The sequence below is a fragment of the Eufriesea mexicana genome, unplaced genomic scaffold (genome assembly GCF_001483705.2).
Source record: "Eufriesea mexicana isolate 0111107269 unplaced genomic scaffold, ASM148370v2 scaffold2467, whole genome shotgun sequence".
NCBI lineage: Eukaryota > Metazoa > Arthropoda > Insecta > Hymenoptera > Apidae > Eufriesea > Eufriesea mexicana.
Genome location: NW_016910588.1, coordinates 1,836,759 through 1,856,898, shown reverse-complemented (window position 1 = coordinate 1,856,898; position 20,140 = coordinate 1,836,759). Strand labels below are relative to the sequence as shown.

At 34.9% G+C, this 20,140-nt stretch overlaps 1 protein-coding gene across 1 annotated transcript in view; it reads left to right on the top strand.

Annotated features, from left to right (window-relative positions):
• The first annotated feature begins 11,284 nt into the window (after positions 1-11,284).
• The window catches only part of LOC108550080 (uncharacterized), a 57,978-nt gene continuing 49,122 nt past the window's right edge, over positions 11,285-20,140 (top strand). The window contains exons 1-2 of the mRNA XM_017903687.1: positions 11,285-11,410; positions 17,712-17,768. Of these exons, the coding sequence (XP_017759176.1) occupies positions 11,300-11,410; positions 17,712-17,768 (168 nt within the window). The 5' untranslated portion in view covers positions 11,285-11,299. The remainder of the gene's footprint in view (positions 11,411-17,711; positions 17,769-20,140) is intronic.

Here is a 20,140-nt window from a genome sequence, read left to right as displayed (position 1 = left end):
GCTCTGTCTCGTGCCTCGTCGTGTCCTGTCCGGTGTTTTCTCCAGTTTGGTTCCGATTGGTTAGGATAAATATTAGTGGAGGAAAAGTAAAGATTTTTTATTGGACAGAGGGTGTGACGGAAGGACCTTTGGTTGAGGAATAGGGAACTGTCGAGGAGCCGATTTTCGATGGTCAATGACGTGATTTGCAAGTGGTGTCCGTCCGTCGCCTTGGTGGGTCTGTCGCACGTGGGTCCAATCTGTCGGGTCTGATGCTTGTAAATTTTCTGAACTTTCGCATTTAGATACATGACTTAATCCGCTAAGAGGGCGGTAAGGTACGTCTAACCTTCGACGTAACGATCGTAATACAAAATAATGAAGTCTTTAGAATTGTTACGGTTTACCCAAGCGGTGGTTTAGGTGACGATGAGTATATACGAGTCATGAGACGCTGACAATAAGGACATAAAACAGTCCTCCACTTGACCTGGGACATTGCGGTCCTAGGGCCGCAACACCGATCTCAGGAAAATCGAAGAGAACAGTTCTAAACCTCAACAAGAACAGTTCGAGCCTACCAATCGAAACCTCCAAGAGTTCATTTCCTATCGTCGTACAATAACCTAGCATTCGACTCCAGCCGAGATCTTCCTTTTGCTCGTGCTAATTGAAACAGTTGTCCAATATTAATTTAGCGGTGAACATAACGAGATCGCGAGGCGGATTTACAACCTGTCAGAATTTCCTCAAAATGCAATCGCGACGCGACAGCTTTTGTTCTGATGGAACATTCAAGGGTGAGCCACCCGTGGTACACGTGGTACATGCCGTCCTATGGGAGACTAGAGCGTGAGCCATAGGTGGTACACGCCACAATGGTATAACACAATGACCTTGACTTTTTGACGTAAAAAGCATTTTTTTAGATTTAAGAATATTGGAGCATATAGCTCATCGAATATTAAAAAAATTTTTCTGAAAAATTTTTTAATTGCACTAACGAAAATGGCTAAAAAATGATGACAGGACTTAATGCGTACACCCTGTATAGTGTAACGTAGCATAGTATAGTACGGCAGTATAAGGTAGCATAGAATATAGTACAATGTGGCAGTATAGCATGGCATAATAAATAAAATGGTGTAGTATAACATTATAGTAAAATATAATACAGTATACTATAGCACAATTTAGCATAATACACATATATTGGGTGTCCCAAAATTCACGCAAGAAGCAACTTCGATAGAAATCACAAGTTTTTAACACTTTATCGACCTATAGCCTATTAATCGGCTTTTTGTCACCGACTCTTACCGATCTATATAGCCTATTAATCGGTTGTCATGGCGATGAACAGTCATTATCATTATATGAACAGTAATTTGGTATTTAGTATTGAGCTACGTTGCTCAGTTGTATCAGTTGCGTTGCTTTGCAAGCTCCCCATTTTTATATGGGGGGCGTCATGGAGAATTTGCGATTGAGCGACCGGTCGGATGTGCTTATGCTGTTGAATCGTTAGCGATCGGTAAAATATTAATTAAAAATTGTAAATATTGCTCAACAATGATGACCTGTTCTTCTTTCGTGTAACGCTCCATTTTTAATAACTCTGAACTGTCAGCTGTCAAATTGCCTTTTCTTTTCGTTGACAGCACTTTACAGCAGAAATGAGGCAAAATTCAAATCTTGCGTGAATTTTGTAACACCCTTTATTAGAGTAAATAATTTTATCGAATCAATGATACTCGAAAACAATGTTCCCACAATGCACGTCTTTGTTAAAAATCCAGTTGTCATATGTGTTAGTATTTATTTTAGTATTTATTTGCTAAAATTTTGGTATGTGAAAATCGTGTGGAATTAGGCGCATTTAGTAACGTCACGGACGCCATCTTCCAAAAAGTGACTCACTGTGACTATAAAATGACAGTTGACGCAGATAGGTGTCAGGGCTGTCGATGGCCTATATGAACGGACGATTGTTGTGTGGTCGATTTCAAGTCTGGATATTGCTTCTTGTTTTCAGCTTGATAGTTTACTATGATCTTTGATTGCTTGGCAGAAGTTATCTGTGAGGCTTTTGATGTGTAAGAGTGCGTTATTGTTCCAATCATTCCCGCACTTTATCATCGGTTTCCTTTTGACCTGGTTTAAAAGACCTTCAAATTAGAAACGTGCATATATATTTGAGGTTAGGTCAGTGATAGCTTCGTAGGTTCTGAACGCTCCTACAATTACTTGGAATGTCGAGTAGTGTTTAGAGTCGAGCGTTTGGAGAATAGATGGACATGCAGAATGGTAAATAATTGATTCGTGATCCATTTTAGACCTGGTGAATACTTTAAGTATTTATAAATTGTTTTTTAAACGCTCCATAGTTGTTTCATGCGATGAAGTGAATGGTGCGAGTGAGTCTTTTCTTGTGAAGGTCATATCTAAAATTCTGGTAGAATTCGATAATAGTACAAAATTTAATTTTTTACAATAAATAATTTTACGAGTAATAAGCGTTGAACTAAAGTGTTTGTAACAGTATGATAGGTGATAAATAGCTGGGAAAAGAGAGTATATCAATGAAATTTGGAAATAATTCAACAATATATGCAGTATTGATAATATATAATATAATATAAACATGATATAATAGGAACAGCAGGAGAGATGTTTCAAGAGTATATCAGTAAAATTTGAAAATAATTCAAGAATGTGTACAATATCGATAATATATAATATAATATATAATATAATATTGGAAGCTTACATAAATATTTGAATGCATTAATATCAGTTGAAAGCAATATTAATTAAAGAAGGGAAAGTTTTAAATTGATATTAATCCGTGTTATGCTGCTATGATAACCTTAAGACGATTTGCCCTCGAACACACTAGCGCCACCACTGTCCGTATCTCTAGTAATTGCACCGTATTGCATATCGTACACATCCTTGTATTGTTTTCTAATTTCACTGATATATTCTACGCACTTTTTCCTTGTTATATATACCATAGTATTTTAAACACTTCCAATTAACATAAATACTTAATTTCTTAAATGTATCAAATATAAGCGAATATTAAAAATTTATATTAAAATACAAAGTGATTCATGTAATTTGCTCGTCTAAAATAACTTTACATTAAAATAATGTAAAGTATATTAAAATAACTTTTAATGTATGTATATGCATATAGAGATTTTGATATACAAAAGTTTCATGATTTAAAGAAACATAGTATAGCGTCCTACGGTATCGAATCTCTTCGATTTCCAAGTACGGTATCGAAACTCAGTCAAGCACATAAAACGAGAAGACAAAACGGATGACGAAGCAAGACGAAGCGGCAAAGGCTGAGACGATACACTGCACACAATCATCGTACAACTCACAAAACGTGTAATAAAGTGTAAATACACCAGAAACTGTGCTTTATTACACCACCGAAGTGCTCAATGTCTCGTAAGTGACGCGACACATTGAGAAGAGGGTAACATTATTATCATACTCCTATCCTCCACCGCGTGGAACTCATCCTTCACACCTTCGCGGTGCTACACGCTCTAAGGGTTAAATGTTTTTCTACGTAACTACGATAATATGTCATTAATAGAAAAAGAATTTACGGTCATTCGAAATATTTGCTTTCCCTCTATCTCGATCACCCAACGCACTAAAGCAAAAGTCAATATGGTACCAGTAAACATGAAACAGTGGCATAAATTCTCAGGCTTGTCTCTTGGAATTATTCAGACTCTTAGAGATTGTACCTCTGCCGCTGTATTTGCGAAGTTCAGCCTGTGAACGCAAACAAATGCTTTTAATCCGTTTAACATAAATGCCACGCGGTTTAATTAAATTTCAGCCACGAGATGATAATCTTTACGTCCAAAAAGCTTCTTTTTTGTCCTCCTCCCGTGTCACACCTGACGAATTTTTCTTTCCCATTTTTAAATCACCATTTGCCTCTTTTTATTCAACCTAATTACCCAGTTATATCCCATTCGTAATTACTACTCTTCCTCGAGCTCTTTAATGCACTGTGTGAGCGAATACGCGTATCACTATAGTCAGAGAAATTATGATTTGTGGTAACTTAAAATAATTTGCAATTTTTATTTATTATGAAAATAATAGTTTACAGACTGCATTTTTGCAGGATTTTTATATTCTCTCTCTTTTTTATTCAAATAAATTAAAACTGTATAGTGGATTTTATTAATGGAGTATTATATGTTATGCATTAGGAAGTTTTGAATTAATATAACAGAGTTTAATTTTCTCTTGAATTTAAATAATGCATTAATTAAATTGAATATCGATTTTAATTATATTCCTTCTTTGCTAATTTTCACTTATCTTAATTAATCTGTTCTGCATACAAATGCTTAAAAGATTTATTAATAACATTATTTTTAACGCTCTACGATTATTGTGACATTTGGCATGTCATGATTTTTAATTATATTTTAATTATCAATTATTCTCAATTATTTATTTTTATATTCGATTATCATTACTATATAAATATTTTTTTATTATTGTATATATCATATTATTCCTATAATATTTATACTTATTTTCTAAATCCCATATTTTATTAATATATCCCCGAAATCACGCAAAATGATTTATCCATAAAATTACGAAAAATTTTTAATTTTAAATTGAAATAGAATCTGCAACCACTTTATCATTCTTATCTGAAAATTAAACAAAACTCTAATTATGGAAGAACGAATGTTAAATAAATGTCTGTGTTATTACCATAAATTTTTATAAATTGCAGTATCTCTGCTATACTTGAATACACCACGCCTGCACAGCAGGAAGTGCTACGTGCCACTTTGTTATATCAATTATTATTTACGATATTTGTCGTGCACCTCGCGTCGCCTTAACCTGGGAGGTCGGATCTCAGCGGGAAATTGCTCGTTTGATTTACGAGGCCTGAAGACAGCTTTCGAGCACGAATTCCGAACGTTGTTCACGAGACTCGGCTTGTTACACAAAATCGGTCATAGTTGGTCGACTGGTTCGATCGTCCTTTCGAACAAGTCTTCACTCGATTGACAGTAGGAATAAAATTAATTCTCGTTGCAGAAGCTGAAGTTTAGCTAAGCTGGGATGAATACAGCTGTCAAAAAATTGATGGAATAACTGATGGAATATACTGACTCTTTACTGATTTTAAATATGATCAGGATTGAACGAAAAAGCGTAAATTAGCTCTAAAAGTTGAAAAAGGTTATTAAAATATTGCATGTAAAAATGGGAAAATAGAAAAGGAGAAAATAGGCATTTATGAATAATAGGTATTCAACAGGGATGGGTTTGAAACTAATTTTTTCGAAAAAATTTGAATCTGGAATCTTGTAAAATTTTGAAACTTCTAAAATTTTCGAAATTTTCGAAATTTGCAGTGATTTTATAGTGGAAAAAGACTGTTTCGTATGAGGAACTGACAACTCGTTAAAATTGTTACTGGTGGATGAAATTTAATAACAATAGGAACAATTATTTATTTAATTACAAAGATTGTCGAACAAAAAATATTACGTTGAAATATAATAAATTTTTCACAATTAATAAATAGATTTTTCACAGGTCTTCTCACTATTAAAGCTCAATCGCAACTGACATATGCCGAATCACTCTCTTTTTTCTTTCTTCTTTCATACATTACATTAACATACACATATCACACAACACCTCAATCATTACACGCATACTCATTTATCATAATAACCTGAATTCATTAGATATCTCCATCTCATGCATACTTGTTCCACTCATTCCAACACACATGTATTTGAAAATCTATGTAACCATTACCACAAAAATTTCACTGTCTCATAATATTTGTTATTATTAAGAACACCAAAATTCATTAATAAACATTTAAATCTTAAATAAGTGCTGTTTAAAACATTTCCCAACTCCATTTAGGTAATAAAAGTGCATAAAGCTTCAAACAAAGCACCCTGTATGTAACAATTCGTTAGATTAAAATTAGGCACCAAGGTGACTATGTTAGAGCAGTTCGCCTAATCAAACGACTGCTCATCTGTATTTGATCTTCGAAAAAGCTGCAAAGAAAGTTTGCAAAGTTCAAGAACTCAGTGTTCCTATTAATTGATACGTTACAAGCATCCAGAGCTAAACCCCAATCCTAGAAATTACTACGTGGATACAGGAACTGTGCAGTTGCACGAAAAGCCACCATAGAGATTACTAGCTACTCGTTTCTGCACGCACAACAACGATAAATGTGTCATAAACCTGAAATACGACGCATGAGCAATCAGTGAACGCACGACTGCTCCCCTTTGGACCTGTCTCCCTTATTGACCTCTAGTCCCAACTCGTTGGACGCCGAGTCACCTTGGAGAGGCAAGTGCTAACCTAGGAGGTCTGTCCAAAAGGGTGAGATGGATAGCGTTGCTCTAGAACCGAAGCTCTCTTCGATTCCCAGGGGTCAAATTAACTCCAAAAATACCCTATACTCCAAAAAGGTAGCGCATCTATCTTGGCTAGCGACTAGCAAGGGGTGACGAGATAAATAGCACCGTCGACTTTTAATCAGTTCGTTTCACTAGGCTGCTGAAGGCTAGCGAAGAGTATCTAAGAATAAGATCTGTCGACTTTTCTGATAGAAAGGAATCTCGTTTTTGGGGTATTTGAGTTGCTGAATGAGCTACTGGTCAACTGTGAGATACTGATTTGGTATTCAGGTCAATACAATGGTGGTTTAGAAATTGATCGATGATCGGGATTTAAGCTAGTTAAAGTTGGAGGAAAATAGAGCTTCTGAGAAATTCCGAGTTTCTCTTTTCTCATAGTGGTGTTAGTGAGTGCATAGGTATCTTTGTCACGTTTCTTTATATATCTCAGACAAAAAGGATTGGAGCATCATCCCACGAAACCAGTTTTAAAACAAAATCCTCGCTCTAAAGCTATTTCCTGTTATATATATCTACAATACTATATTTTTGAGATTGATTGTCGTGCTGACACTGTAATTCTAGAGCACACCAAGTGGTGTCCTAATCAAGTCTAATGTTATTTATTGGGAATAACACCTGAGGACGTTCCTGAAAAAGGGTCTACAAGCCAAAATGGTGGATTGAATTAATCATGTCAGTTTCAGTTTTAATGGAGACCAAGTGTACATGAGTAAACAGAAAACTCTATATTTATTTTAATTGTTGGAGTATCAAGTTTACGGTTTATAGGAATTTAATGAAAAAGAACACATAGATCTATGGATCTTTTTTTTAAAAATAAGAAATGTTTTTAGTTGGTGTTCTGTGTAAAATAATTAGAATTATATTAATTTATTTTATATTACTGAGGAGTACCCAAGTGTTATGTCAGTGAAATACTATTTAAATAAATACTGTATATAATAAATACTTTTTTACAGAGAATAATATAATTCGCCTACTCTTTGGTCATACACTTGTCATTACATAGATATTTTAATATTTATACTAATGGTAACACTAATATTTATACTGTGAATACTGTAAATATTATTATACTATAAATCTAGATCTGAATACTATAAATTATACTATAAATATTAGTATAATTAGAAAGAATAAAAATATTTTTGTAAATAAAGAAAGTAATAGAAAATATCTCACATCTCATATTTTAATCATTACCAACTCGACGATGCCATAATTATAATTGTTACTAACTTAAAATAAAATTTAGCTGTCAGTTGACAGTATTTAATAACTGTCGTTAAATAAATTATTGTTCATGACAGAAAGAACCCCGTTAATGGAGCATTAATAATGAAATAGCCTAACAATAAGTGATTCCTGAGACTGTTTCGTGGAGCATTCAACTGTACGCTTTCAGTTAGACCAATCGATGCGAGAGACAGACAATTGGCCTAACAATACAAGTGCATGGAACATTCCGTTTTGCATTTTCAGCTGGGCTAATCGACGTGACAGGTTGACAAATGTAATTATTCAAACAGCTGCTATTAAGACGTAGACGTAAAAATACTCTGTATGTGATATTTAGCTCAAACTTAGACAATCGTTCTCGTACCTGCTAATAGCTATTGTCAGGACGTAATTGCACAAGTATTTCATGATCAATTGATTTAGGTGCGTGGAACATTCAACTTTACACTTTCCGTCAGACCAGTCTATGCGGGAGACAAATCGCTGCAATTACTCTAACAGCTGCTGTTAAGATATAATTATAAAAATATTACAAGATTAATTGGCATGTGCGCAAACAATTCAACTTTACACTTTCACGTGAACTAGTCGACGTAAAAGACAAACCGCTGCAGTCATTCTAACAGTTGCTATTAATACTAGATCTACCAGGACTGGTCATTTGACCGGTCAAGTGATCAGTCAGTGATCAAGGTAGATGAAGTAGTCTACATGTGAATCTCAGAAGAAATAGGATAAGAAGATAGATAAATATTGGATATTAATTACAATAAAAGAAAAATTGTAAATATAAGTGATAGAATTTTGAGTCACGGATTATAAATTGTAAATAATATTAAAAAATTATTATATTGATTGTATTACAAGAAAAATTATGGAGACAAATATTGAAAAATAGGTAATATTAATAAATATTATAAATATTATTAATATATTAATATATTGTAAGATGATGATTATTCCGTCGCGGAACACGGAAGACCCGTTACGGTCTTCCAACAGCCAGGTCTTTAGGGTCAAACAATTCGGCATCGGAATTTTCCTCTCCATGCCTTCTGCATGTTTCAGAGCTTTCATTTTTATTCTGACTTCTCGTGTCGCGGAACACGAGATTCCTGGAAAACCCTAATTTAACGAAATTAGGCAACGGCTCTTAAGACTTGGCTGACAATAGGCCTGAGAGTTCCACGTGGTCTGCACGCGTTGGAAGCCTCAGGCGCTAGCTAGGGGCCATAAACGGCGGATGGGGTCACCAGCGCGCGGGTGGACTCCACGTACCTCACCTTGGAGGAGAGGGTTTCCTCCGCTACCGTCTTCATTTGGGGGAACCTTCCCTTCCTTCAAGGTGACCGATTCGCGGACCAAGGGAACGCCCTTGGTCAAATCAGCCAATTATATTTGGCGAGCTTCCTTGTTCCGTCGTGGAACAAGGAAGACCCGTTACGGTCTTCCAACAGCCAGGTCTTAGGGTCGAACAATTCGGCATCGGAATTTCCCGCTCCATGCCTTCAGCATGTTTGACTGCTGTACCTTTTTTCTTTTGACTTCTCGTGTCGCGGAACACGAGAATCCTGGAAATCCCTAATTTAACGAAATTAGGCGACGGCTCTTAAGACTTGGCTGACAATAGGCCTGAGAGTTCCACGTGGTCTGCACGCGTTGGAAGCCTCAGGCGCTAGCTAGGGGCCATAAACGGCGGATGGGGTCACCAGCGCGCGGGTGGACTCCACGTACCTCACCTTGGAGGAGAGGGTTTCCTCCGCTACCGTCTTCGTTTGGGGGAACCTTCCCTTCCTTCAAGGTGACCGATTCGCGGACCAAGGGAACGCCCTTGGTCAAATCAGCCAATTATATTTGGCGAGCTTCCGATTTTTCCTAAGACCGATCTTAGGAAAATCGAGGAGCTCACTTCTCTTCGAATCGTCGAAGACACGACTTCTCTTCAAAACGTCGACCAGTTCGCTTCCAATCGTCAAGCAGTCTTCTTTGAATCGTCAAAGAGTCTAGAGCCTACCTATCGAGATCATCAAGAGTATATCGTTCGACTCCAGCCGCGACCTTCTTTTCGCTCGTGCAACTGAAACAGTTGCCCAATATTAATTTGGCGGGCAACATTACGTGATCGCGAGACGGCCTTACAACCCGTCGACCCCACAGAAATCATTCGCGAAGCGACGCGACATTTTTGGGTTCTTCGACCGAATAGTGACCTGTGGCGCGATACAGGGATGTTAGTTAATATGTAAGTTCGGACGAAACAAATTCAGTTATACATTACTTCACCGTCTAGGGGTCGTGATGCTACTGACTCCAAATCTCTATTGTTCACAAATTTAACTATACGTTTTTTGACATCGCAGAATCAGGAACGATGTAAATATAGTTATAACAACTGTGACATTTCGTCATTCGTTTCTTCATTAGTGACAACTGTCAATTTTAATATACGATATTTTGTTGGACCTTCAAATGTTGAGATCTTCGACAAATTTTCATAATTTCGTACAGAGGTTAGATTATTGTCACTATATGATGATTTCTATCCTGTCGTACTGGCGTTTGACACGTCAAAGAACGAAGTGAGAAGATAGAAAGTAGAGAAAGCAGATGCAAATGTGTTAAAGAGTAGATGGTACTTGCTAATCGGTGATCCTAGTGATGGTTCAATTCGTCACTCAAATTTATCGTCAAGAGCTACTCTATCGTCAGATCTCTCCATTTGACGATAAATCTCACGCTTGTGCCGAAATCGGCCACGATTTTATCGCTGGTTGAATCACTCGGAGATCTGAAGAGATTTCCATAGGCGTATCCTAAGAGTGGTCCTAGAGTAACAATTACTTCAGCTTTGCTATTTACCTGTTATTAATTTTATTATTCTTTCGTTTATGTGCATATTATATTTGGAATTTTCTAAAATTGTTTAAAAATTATTTATCTCTAGGAACCTTTAGTAACAATTTTAACAAGTTTAGTAGGTCATTCTAAAAGTTGACCTAATTGTAACATAGCAACAATCTTAACTTGAATTAATTACATATTATTAATTTTATTAGCTTCCACGTCTTTGCATGTTAACTACTATTATTATTATTTACATTTACAACTTTATTGACTTTAATGACTTTGTGTATTAATTATTAATTTTCTACGTATTTAAAATAAGTATTGAAAAATATATTTAATTCTAGAAAATTTTAGTACCGATTTTGTGATGCAATTATTAGTATAATAATATTAATGAATTAGTCATTAAATAATAAATGAGCATAAGTTAAGAACGTACCTATACGTTTAAAATAACTGTTAATTGCTTTCCATTTCGAAATAATCATATGTAGCATATGTGGGAGAGTATTATAAATTTTTTCAAATTGGAGATACGAGAAAGTGAATCCGTTCTTGAAAAATTGTCCTGTGTCACTATTTTCTTCCTATTTCCTAACATAAGTCTCATCCAGTAATTTTTACTTCGATAAATATGAAATAATGTATATAGAAACTTGTTTTTATGTAAACAGTAAATAATCATATATTTTTCTGTTTGTCAATGACAGGTTGATACACCAGACAGCGTACTGCAAAGTGGATTGGACCTGGGACCAGACATGGGACACACGATTTTACGTTCTATGGTGGATCCGAGAGATTACGATCGACTGAGATATTTGCAAATGAATGGTGGTCAACCGAACAGTTTCGAGGAGACTATACATAGGGTATGATTCCTTATTTATTTATTTATTCATCAATTCATGAGAATACAACTGTTTAGGATTAAATATTTTTAAATTATTCCGTCGTGGATCAAAAAGCAGGCCTAAAAGACCTTACGATCTTCTAACAGCCAGGTCCTACATGCTGAGTAATATAACATTCGATACTTTCTATTTTCATCTGATTATTGTACATTTTAACAAATTTCTTTTTATTACCTTGAGTCACTAAAGACGAGTTCTTCAATATCCAATTTAACGAAATTAAGTGACAGCATTTAGGATTAAACTGACGATAGGCCTGCAGGGGTCGAAGCCAGACCATGTACGCTAGTTCCTAGTGACCCCAGCTTTCGAAGTCGTAAATCAAAAGTCACGTCATCGCGGTCACCTCTCGAGAAAAGATCTCCAACGTGCTGATGACCCCTCAAACACCTCACTCTGACCGAGTAGTTTCCTCCATCATCGACCTTGCCATGGAGGACGTTCCCCCTGCTTCAGGATGACCAATTCGAGAACCATGGGAATACCCTTGGTCCAACCAATTAAGGAACGTTCGTCCTTTGGCAGCTCCTGATTGCTTTTGGTTCCAAAACACAGTTAGTTCATCATCATGAACCACATCGCTCGACGATTCTTTAACACACGTAAAATGAACTGTAGCGACCATCATTCTCACCCTCACCGCTAGATGGATTTCGTCTTCGAGGACTTTCCCGCAAGTCCTCGGAAAATCTCCAATCCCTGTAACTTCTCGACCTTCCGATAGTATCCCAGTGTCTAAGGCAGGACCTGTTAGGGTAGTGTTAATCCTTGTGTTTAGAATTATCGAATCATACGCATTGTCCCATCTTGGGACAAACCCCAGACCCAGAAGACCCGTTAGGTCTTCTGTCAGCCAGATCCTAATTGCTGTTTTATTTCAAATTCCGTGTCTTCTATTTTCTTCATTTTCAATACACTTTACAAACAATTCTTTATTTCCCTCGGGTCACGGGACACGAGGCATTCTTTAGCCATTAATTTTAGAAAGCAGGCAACAGCACTAAGGATTTGGCTGACAAATAGGCTTGCAAAAGAAAGGACTAGGCCATGTGCGATGTCACGACTTTCGAAGCCATAAAGTAGCGGGTCACGAATGTGCGAGTGGCCCATCAGCAACCCCCTCTGAGGGAGAGGTTTCCTCCACCGGCAGACCTGGTCGCGGAAGACGTTCCTCCCTTCTTTGGGGGCACCTGATTCGCGGACCGAGGGCCCATCCTAGGTCCTGTCAAACACCAATGGGAAAATCGATTTCCCTTTGGGCAATCCTGGGCTTCGAAAGATCGTGCATCGCACAGTCAGTCAGTCAATAGCAATCGAACAGATCAGAAGAGTTATCCGAAACTACTACCTAAAATACAGTCCACTAACCACAACCTTCCTCAATGAAATTTGGTCCGTCATTAACCGTCGCCAACTGAGATCGACCTAGTGACGATATACAGGTAGCCTTAGTGATGAGTCCGATAGCAGGCCCAGGACGAAACGCATCCCTTCCTTTTCCTACCGTCCCCTCTAGCCACACCACCATTTAACCCATTCGAGACCGACTGCACACCGTGTGTGCAATTGATTTCCGAGGCTATAAGACCGGTTGCACGCCGTGTGTGCAATAATAACAACGAGCCCTTATCTGTTATTCTGAGTAGTCGCTCCTGGGGACCGTGTTCGAAAGGAACCGTCGTCTCGAATGGATTAAGGGGTACCTGCGACCAGTTGCCCTCAAATGATGGTGGGGGAGGACCCCCACAGAACCAAGGGAAATTGTTGACATTACGTTAAATTAAAACATTTGTGGGTAATTGTTGATTTCTGAGTAATTATTCGCTAAATGTCCAAACGAACTCAGGACCATGTGACCACAAACAAGAACCCTTGTTGTACATGGAAAATACATGATATTTATAGTATAATAATATATTAGGTACTAGTTTGTAGAAATAAGAATATAACTAAATAAATCATTGCAATTCGGTATTTAAGTGACGAAATATTATTAATCTTGCATTGTGTTCGTTCAAAATATATATCGCAAGACTTTTTAATACAGCTCTAAAAGAGGCATAGCAGGATTAACAGGGGCTATCAGTCAGCCGCGAATAGCCTCCATAAAGCGATGAAGAAATTGTCTTCATAAAAATAGAGGGTATATTTTATACCGAATATGTTTCCTGAAGCTTCTGATAAATAAAATACGTTTCGTGGTAGAATATATTTATCACTTAATTAACGAAGTTATTTATATTTAAATATATTACTCCATCATGGCAATCATATATTATACATATTACGTTATCGACATAATACGATTTTATGAATTAATATTGTAGGATGGTTCGACGATTTATATTTATAGGTTACTTTATAAAAAATTGAATTTACATGAAAAGTTTTACACAATTATTTTTGTATATCAATTTTTATAGTATACAGTATAGCTTTGATTATCTCAACTTCTGAGTATATAATGAATCACATATGTACGTATTTAAACTGCGTATTTAACAATGTTTATATTTTGCAACTTCAACAATTATGATATTTAATTGTGCATGTAAATATTGATAGAATTTGGGATGGCAGTGGAGTTAAAAAGAAAGGAACACTAATTATAGAAAGGCAACGCTTTAATAATTGGCAACTCGATCGGTGTGTGCTGTACAACGATTGCTTAGAGACTGATTCGTTTGAACAAAGGAATTTGGCTGGCGACCGACACGTACACAATCATACATTTGTACAGGTAGCCTCCTACTACACGGCATCCTATAACACGGTTTCACTATAACACGATTCATAAATTGCGGGAACCCTCCTACAACACGGCATTCTATAACACGGTTTCACTATAACACGATTCATAATTTGCGGGAACCCTCCTACAACACGGCATCCTATAACACGGTTTCGCTCTAACACGATGAGAAAATTGCGAAAACCTTTATACAACATTGTACTTCTATATGAGCAGTGACGATGAAGAAATTTATTAAATTAAAGTTGCGTTAAATTAAGATAATATTTTTGTTTCTTTTTTGGTTTTGCATTGTACATACGTTTATATTTTTAATAAAAATTAAGTTGTTTATGTAAAATTAAAAAAAATTTGTTTTTAGTAAGTAACCCCCCTTTTTGTACTGGCTCTGGGTCTCATGCAACACGGTTTCACACAATACGGCATTTTCTAGGAACCTATCTACCGTGTTATAGGAGGGTCTCCTGTATGTAATAGAAAGAAAACGTTTTAACATTGACGTTAAATGTAAGATGTCTCGACTTATATCTAGCATTCCAACAAATATCTACCTCTTGCAGATGACTATTTTTAACAAAATGGCATCTGTCGAATTGCAGATGAAGCTGCTTATCTTATAGATAACTTTGATAACAATTATCTCTCTCTATTCCATCTACGTAACTTTGCTGTAAAATTCTTTTGCAACGTGTATCTCCAAAGTATCCCCATTTATACGCGTGAACTGCCTTCAACCCTTCCTATTATTCGCAGATATTATATTTAAACGAATATATTAAATATTAATTTAACGATATCGTAGGATGGCGAAAACTGTTTTTGAGACACCAAAAATTGACAGAACAACAAGAACAGAATAGCACAAACACAAGACTCGTAAAACTAATTTTACTTAGGAAAAGAACACCAAGATAACGAAACGAAAACACACAAAGACGCACTCTAATTTAACTCTCTTTCCAACACCGAGCGACTCACGCTCGTGCTGGTCACAATTGACTTCTAAGGACCCTGTTTTGCTCGTCGAGGACCATGCTTTTATGCTTTTCTTAACCCTTTCGCTACGGCGAGCGTCGTCGCGAAGTCTCTTCCGTAGAACGCAGTGCGGTGTCAAAGATGGCAACATTACGATCATGCAGTCTTTAGCATTCGGTCTTTCGACGCAAATCTTTTGAAGAAAAAAGGAAAAGGAAAAACTGACCATCGCAATAGAGCTTGCAATTCTTTGCGAAGAGAGCTAAGAGGAACGGTAGCACTCGTCTTAATTTTTACTCAATTTTTGTGATCGGTGACTATAGTCACCCGTCGTGTGTAGATGGCGTCTCATGACCGGTGACTATAGTCACTCGTAGTAGCGAAAGGGTTAACCTACGCTTCACCTCCCCGTAGGGACCGCGCAACTTAATTTCGTTACCCAAAATAACTTTTCCATTTGCTTCTAGAAAATATTGATCGGTTTATAATTTGTTTTTGTTGGCAATGCCCGATTCGTGATTTCTTTGCGAAATGGTATCCTACGATATTTTTATTATTAATGTGACTATAGTATATGGGACGTGATTAATGTAAATTTTTTAATGGAATCTTATATTTTTCGTTATATATTCTAATAGTTCGCATAAAAACGTTTTTGAAATACCATGTATTTGTGCCTTTTGCACAAATGGTTCTCGAGATGTGAACGATTGAAATTAACAGGTCGCTGGTATTCCAACGCCACAATGGCGGACAAAGTTGAGCTGAGCCCGCACCACGGACTTCACGTCAAGCAATGCTAATACGACAGCGAGTCAACTTTGAAAATTAATATCTCGAGAACGGTCCATGCAAAATATGTAACTGGGTAGTGTTTTAGAAACGTCTCGATGTCAACTACAAGAATACGTAGTGAAAAATGTAGATTTATGTATACAAATTTAATCTTTGCTTTCTTGAATCGTTTCAAGATCATGACAAGATTAAACGAATGTAAGCATAATTTATCATTCTTGATATTATATGAGCTTCATCTGAAATATTTTTCCGTATCTTCTACGGTTTCATGGATGCTTTCATTAGATTATATAAACGACTTTCGAAATATTGGTTTAAGATTTCCATTTATTGTTATGAAACTCTCTATTCTTTTGGTATTTATACTTTTACAAGAAATTAGAGTAAATCTATTTGTAACAAATTCTCTTACACATTTCCAAACACCAATTCTTAGTAAATTAATAAATTCTGATTCGTGTTTTCAATTTTGAATGAGTTAGTAAACGTTAATTCGTGTTTTCAATTTTTAAGGAGTTAAATTATAATTGGTATTTCCTGTTTATAATAAATCAGTAAACACTGATTCATGTGTTGTATTTTTAATAAATTAATAAATTGTAATTTATGTTTCCTATTTTTGATAAGTTAATAGTCTATAATTCGTGTCTTTGAGCTTCTCTGGAATAATAATTTTTACATTATCAAAAACAAATAATGAATGTTTGTTATATCGATATTTTATTATCTGCATATTTCAACACTTTCTAATTTTACTTATTTCGATATTTTATTAACTCTTTGCACTCGAGAGGCGAGCTTCAGTCGCCATTTGATAAGATTTCGAAGATAGATATTAATTAATATATCAAATTTAAAATAATCTAACAGTGTGCCGGGTATCGAAATTAAATAATTCTACGCGTTAATTATTATTCGATTTCTTATTTACTGCTCCAAAAATATCATCAGCTTAACAGCACAAAATTTTTCAACTCGTACCCTTCTTTAGCCAAAAGAATCGTCGAGCGCAAAGGGTTAATATTTAAACTCGATCCTTTGTACTTTACTGGTGCCGTTATGATGACACTGATAAACCGTAATTTATTATTTAACTTCGTTTTCATTAATGAAGATGGAGAAGCAAGTTTATTGCATAAATAAATTCACATTTCGAATTTTTCATTTTTAGAAGTAAGAATTATTTGAAAATGCGGAAACTATGTACTCAAAAAGAGTGTTGAAGTCGCTGTTTGATGGACTAAAAAGTTTCTTGGAATGCAAATGATTAATATAAGTGGAGAATTATGATAACTAGAGAATTTTTTTATTATTTGCACGCGCTTGAAAAGTTTATTTCATTAGAAACAAAATTGCTGACGAAATCTAGTCAATTTGCCAATTTTGGTCAATTATGGAACCTATTTTCAGATAATACTGTAATCAAATTTATACGAATATATAAAAATATCGTCGACTTTATGGCAGAAAGTCCTCGAATTACTATTTTTCTGTAACGAAAAAATCGTCGAGTGCAAAGGGTTAACCATGCTAATCTCTCGTGACAAAAGCAATGATTTATAATTAACCACAAAAATCTATTCAATATTTACTGTTTATTCTAATTAGAATTTATCTATTCATATTTATGCCATAAAAAATTGTATCAATATTTTAATACATTCGTCGATACTATTTTTAAGCTTTCAGTCAATACGATTTATAGAGAGATCTTTACCGGTTTGTATTTTTCAGCTGAAAGTTCAAGAGGCACTGAGAAAGAAGGAGCGATTTCATAAAGAACACGAAGAGGTGAGTGCAATTTAAATTAAACTTCTCTCGTCGCTTTTTTCAATTTACTAATGACTTTTTGTTTATACGAATGCTGGAGAAGAAAAGCGAGTACATTTATAAAGGAATTTAGCGAATGGACGCAATAAGAAAGATCAATTTAATGCCGTATTTCTTTCGCAATTTTTATTGTCCTACTTACCGAGTATAAAAATATTAAGCATGTACTTGTCGAGTTGTACGATAAATTAAATTTTACATCTCGAGTAAAACAAATATTTCTCCAGAAAAGTTGTACGCTTAAAAATTGGTACTATAACATGTGCCAGTGATTGTGAATGTGGCCTAAGTCGTATATGCTTCTTTTCGAAATGTTGAAAGCTTCACGCTTCAAAAATATTTATTTATTTGCAGTGTATCATTTCAATTATTATTGTATTTAGTATTTGTACTAAAAAATCTATAATTTACATCTGATAAATATACTAACTATATTTAATTATTATATATTAAAATTCTGCTTAACCTCGTTTGCAATACATAGAAAATTTCGAGTTCTGCTATCTGGAAGGTGGTCTTGATTTTATGTCGGAAAAAGAACATAGTTTATGCAATTTTTTGTCGTACAATTTATAGCCGACTAAAAACTGATTCATTTTTGTTGGACACATATTTTTATCCCACAATCAGGAATGTCTAATAAATTATAGTGACAGTTACATGCCACACCCTGTATATCTCCATAAATAAAATGCCAATGGATTTAAATCTAGAGAACAGACAATCTATACATTGAAACTTTCATATTACTCTATTTTATATCGACCAAGATTGGATACAATCTTTAATAAAAATATAAAAGTATAAAAAAAATGATAAACGCATAAATCAGCCAGAAGAATATAAAAGAAATATGTAAATACATAAATTAGTCATAGAAACATTTAAAAAATTTCAGAATAAGTAAATTAGTCATAAAAACATTTAGCAAATTTATAAACAAATAAATTCGTCATAAAGGTCCTATTACTGAGTTTTAAATCCACTAGATTCCAACTCCTGTCTACTAGTTAGAAGCTATATATGAGCCGTTCACTGCACAAATTGATTAACTACATAAAAGAAAAAGTGGAGAAATGCAATGAAATAACGTATATTGTTTTTTAAAATTCCCTTTATAATTTAAATCGAAATAAATATCGTAGAATGCATAAATACAAATGTAACTTTCAACTAACGGTATATAAAATTTATAAGAAAAAATAGCCAACAGGTAATCGTTAGTTATGTTACTGAAAGAGTTATTCGATTTGGCAAATGAAAAAAGTAATAAATTTAAATTTTACTAAATTTTACTTTACTGGTTATTCGATATTCGAAAACCAATTCTCGAAGACTAGTAACAGTATAATTTTTTAATTCGTTAAGCCTTGAAATTTCTTAGGCAAGATCAGTCTCATAGGAAATACCGTTTCGACGACATAATCAGCCTCATACGAAAAATACTGTTATAATTTTTGGATTGAAATATTGAGAGTTTATTGCTATGTGCAGGGAACAAACCGTATATAGTTACATAGTGGACAATATATAAAGTTTATTATTAGAGGAATGTACACTTATGGAAATACATAAAAGGAATGTAAGTGTCCATAAGTATTTCGTACCAGAGGCGGTGTTTATAGCATAATTCTTATTTTAATAGCTTTATTGTTAAATATTAAATTTTCTAATTTTAAGAATTTTGTTATTGTTAGAATCATATTAACCGCATCTGTTATAATAATAATAATGAGATACTATAATAGATTTAGTTTGGAAGCCATCTAGGCTTTGTGGGCCTACCTTGCACGTTGTATTTTTTGTTCTAATCACTCTTGTTTCAGCAGTCACTTTTAACACACATCAGTTTTATTATTTTCATTAAATATATATAATAAAGTGAATATTGGAAGACTCCAAAAATAAATTTCATTCCATCAATTATCAATTACAATTGCTTCTTCAACTATTCAATTGTATATTATATTTAACCCTTTGCACTCGACGATTTTTTCACTAGAGAAGAGTAGAAATTCAAAGATTCTCAACTAAAAAAACTGACGATACTTTTCTGAGCAGTAAATAAAGAATTGTATGATAATAGAATTGTAGAATTATTTAATTTCGATACCTCGCACAATGTTTGATTACATAACTGAGTTTATGAGAATATTTATGAGAATATTAATAGAAGCAGAGCGAAGAAGAAGCAGAGAAAAGCAGAAGCATAGAAAAGCAGAAGCATAGAAAAGCAGAAGCAGAGAAAAGCAGAAGCAGAGAGAAGAAGAAAGAGAAAGAAGAAGAAAGGAAAGAGAAGCAGAGAGAAGAAGAAGAAGAAGAAGAAGAAGAAG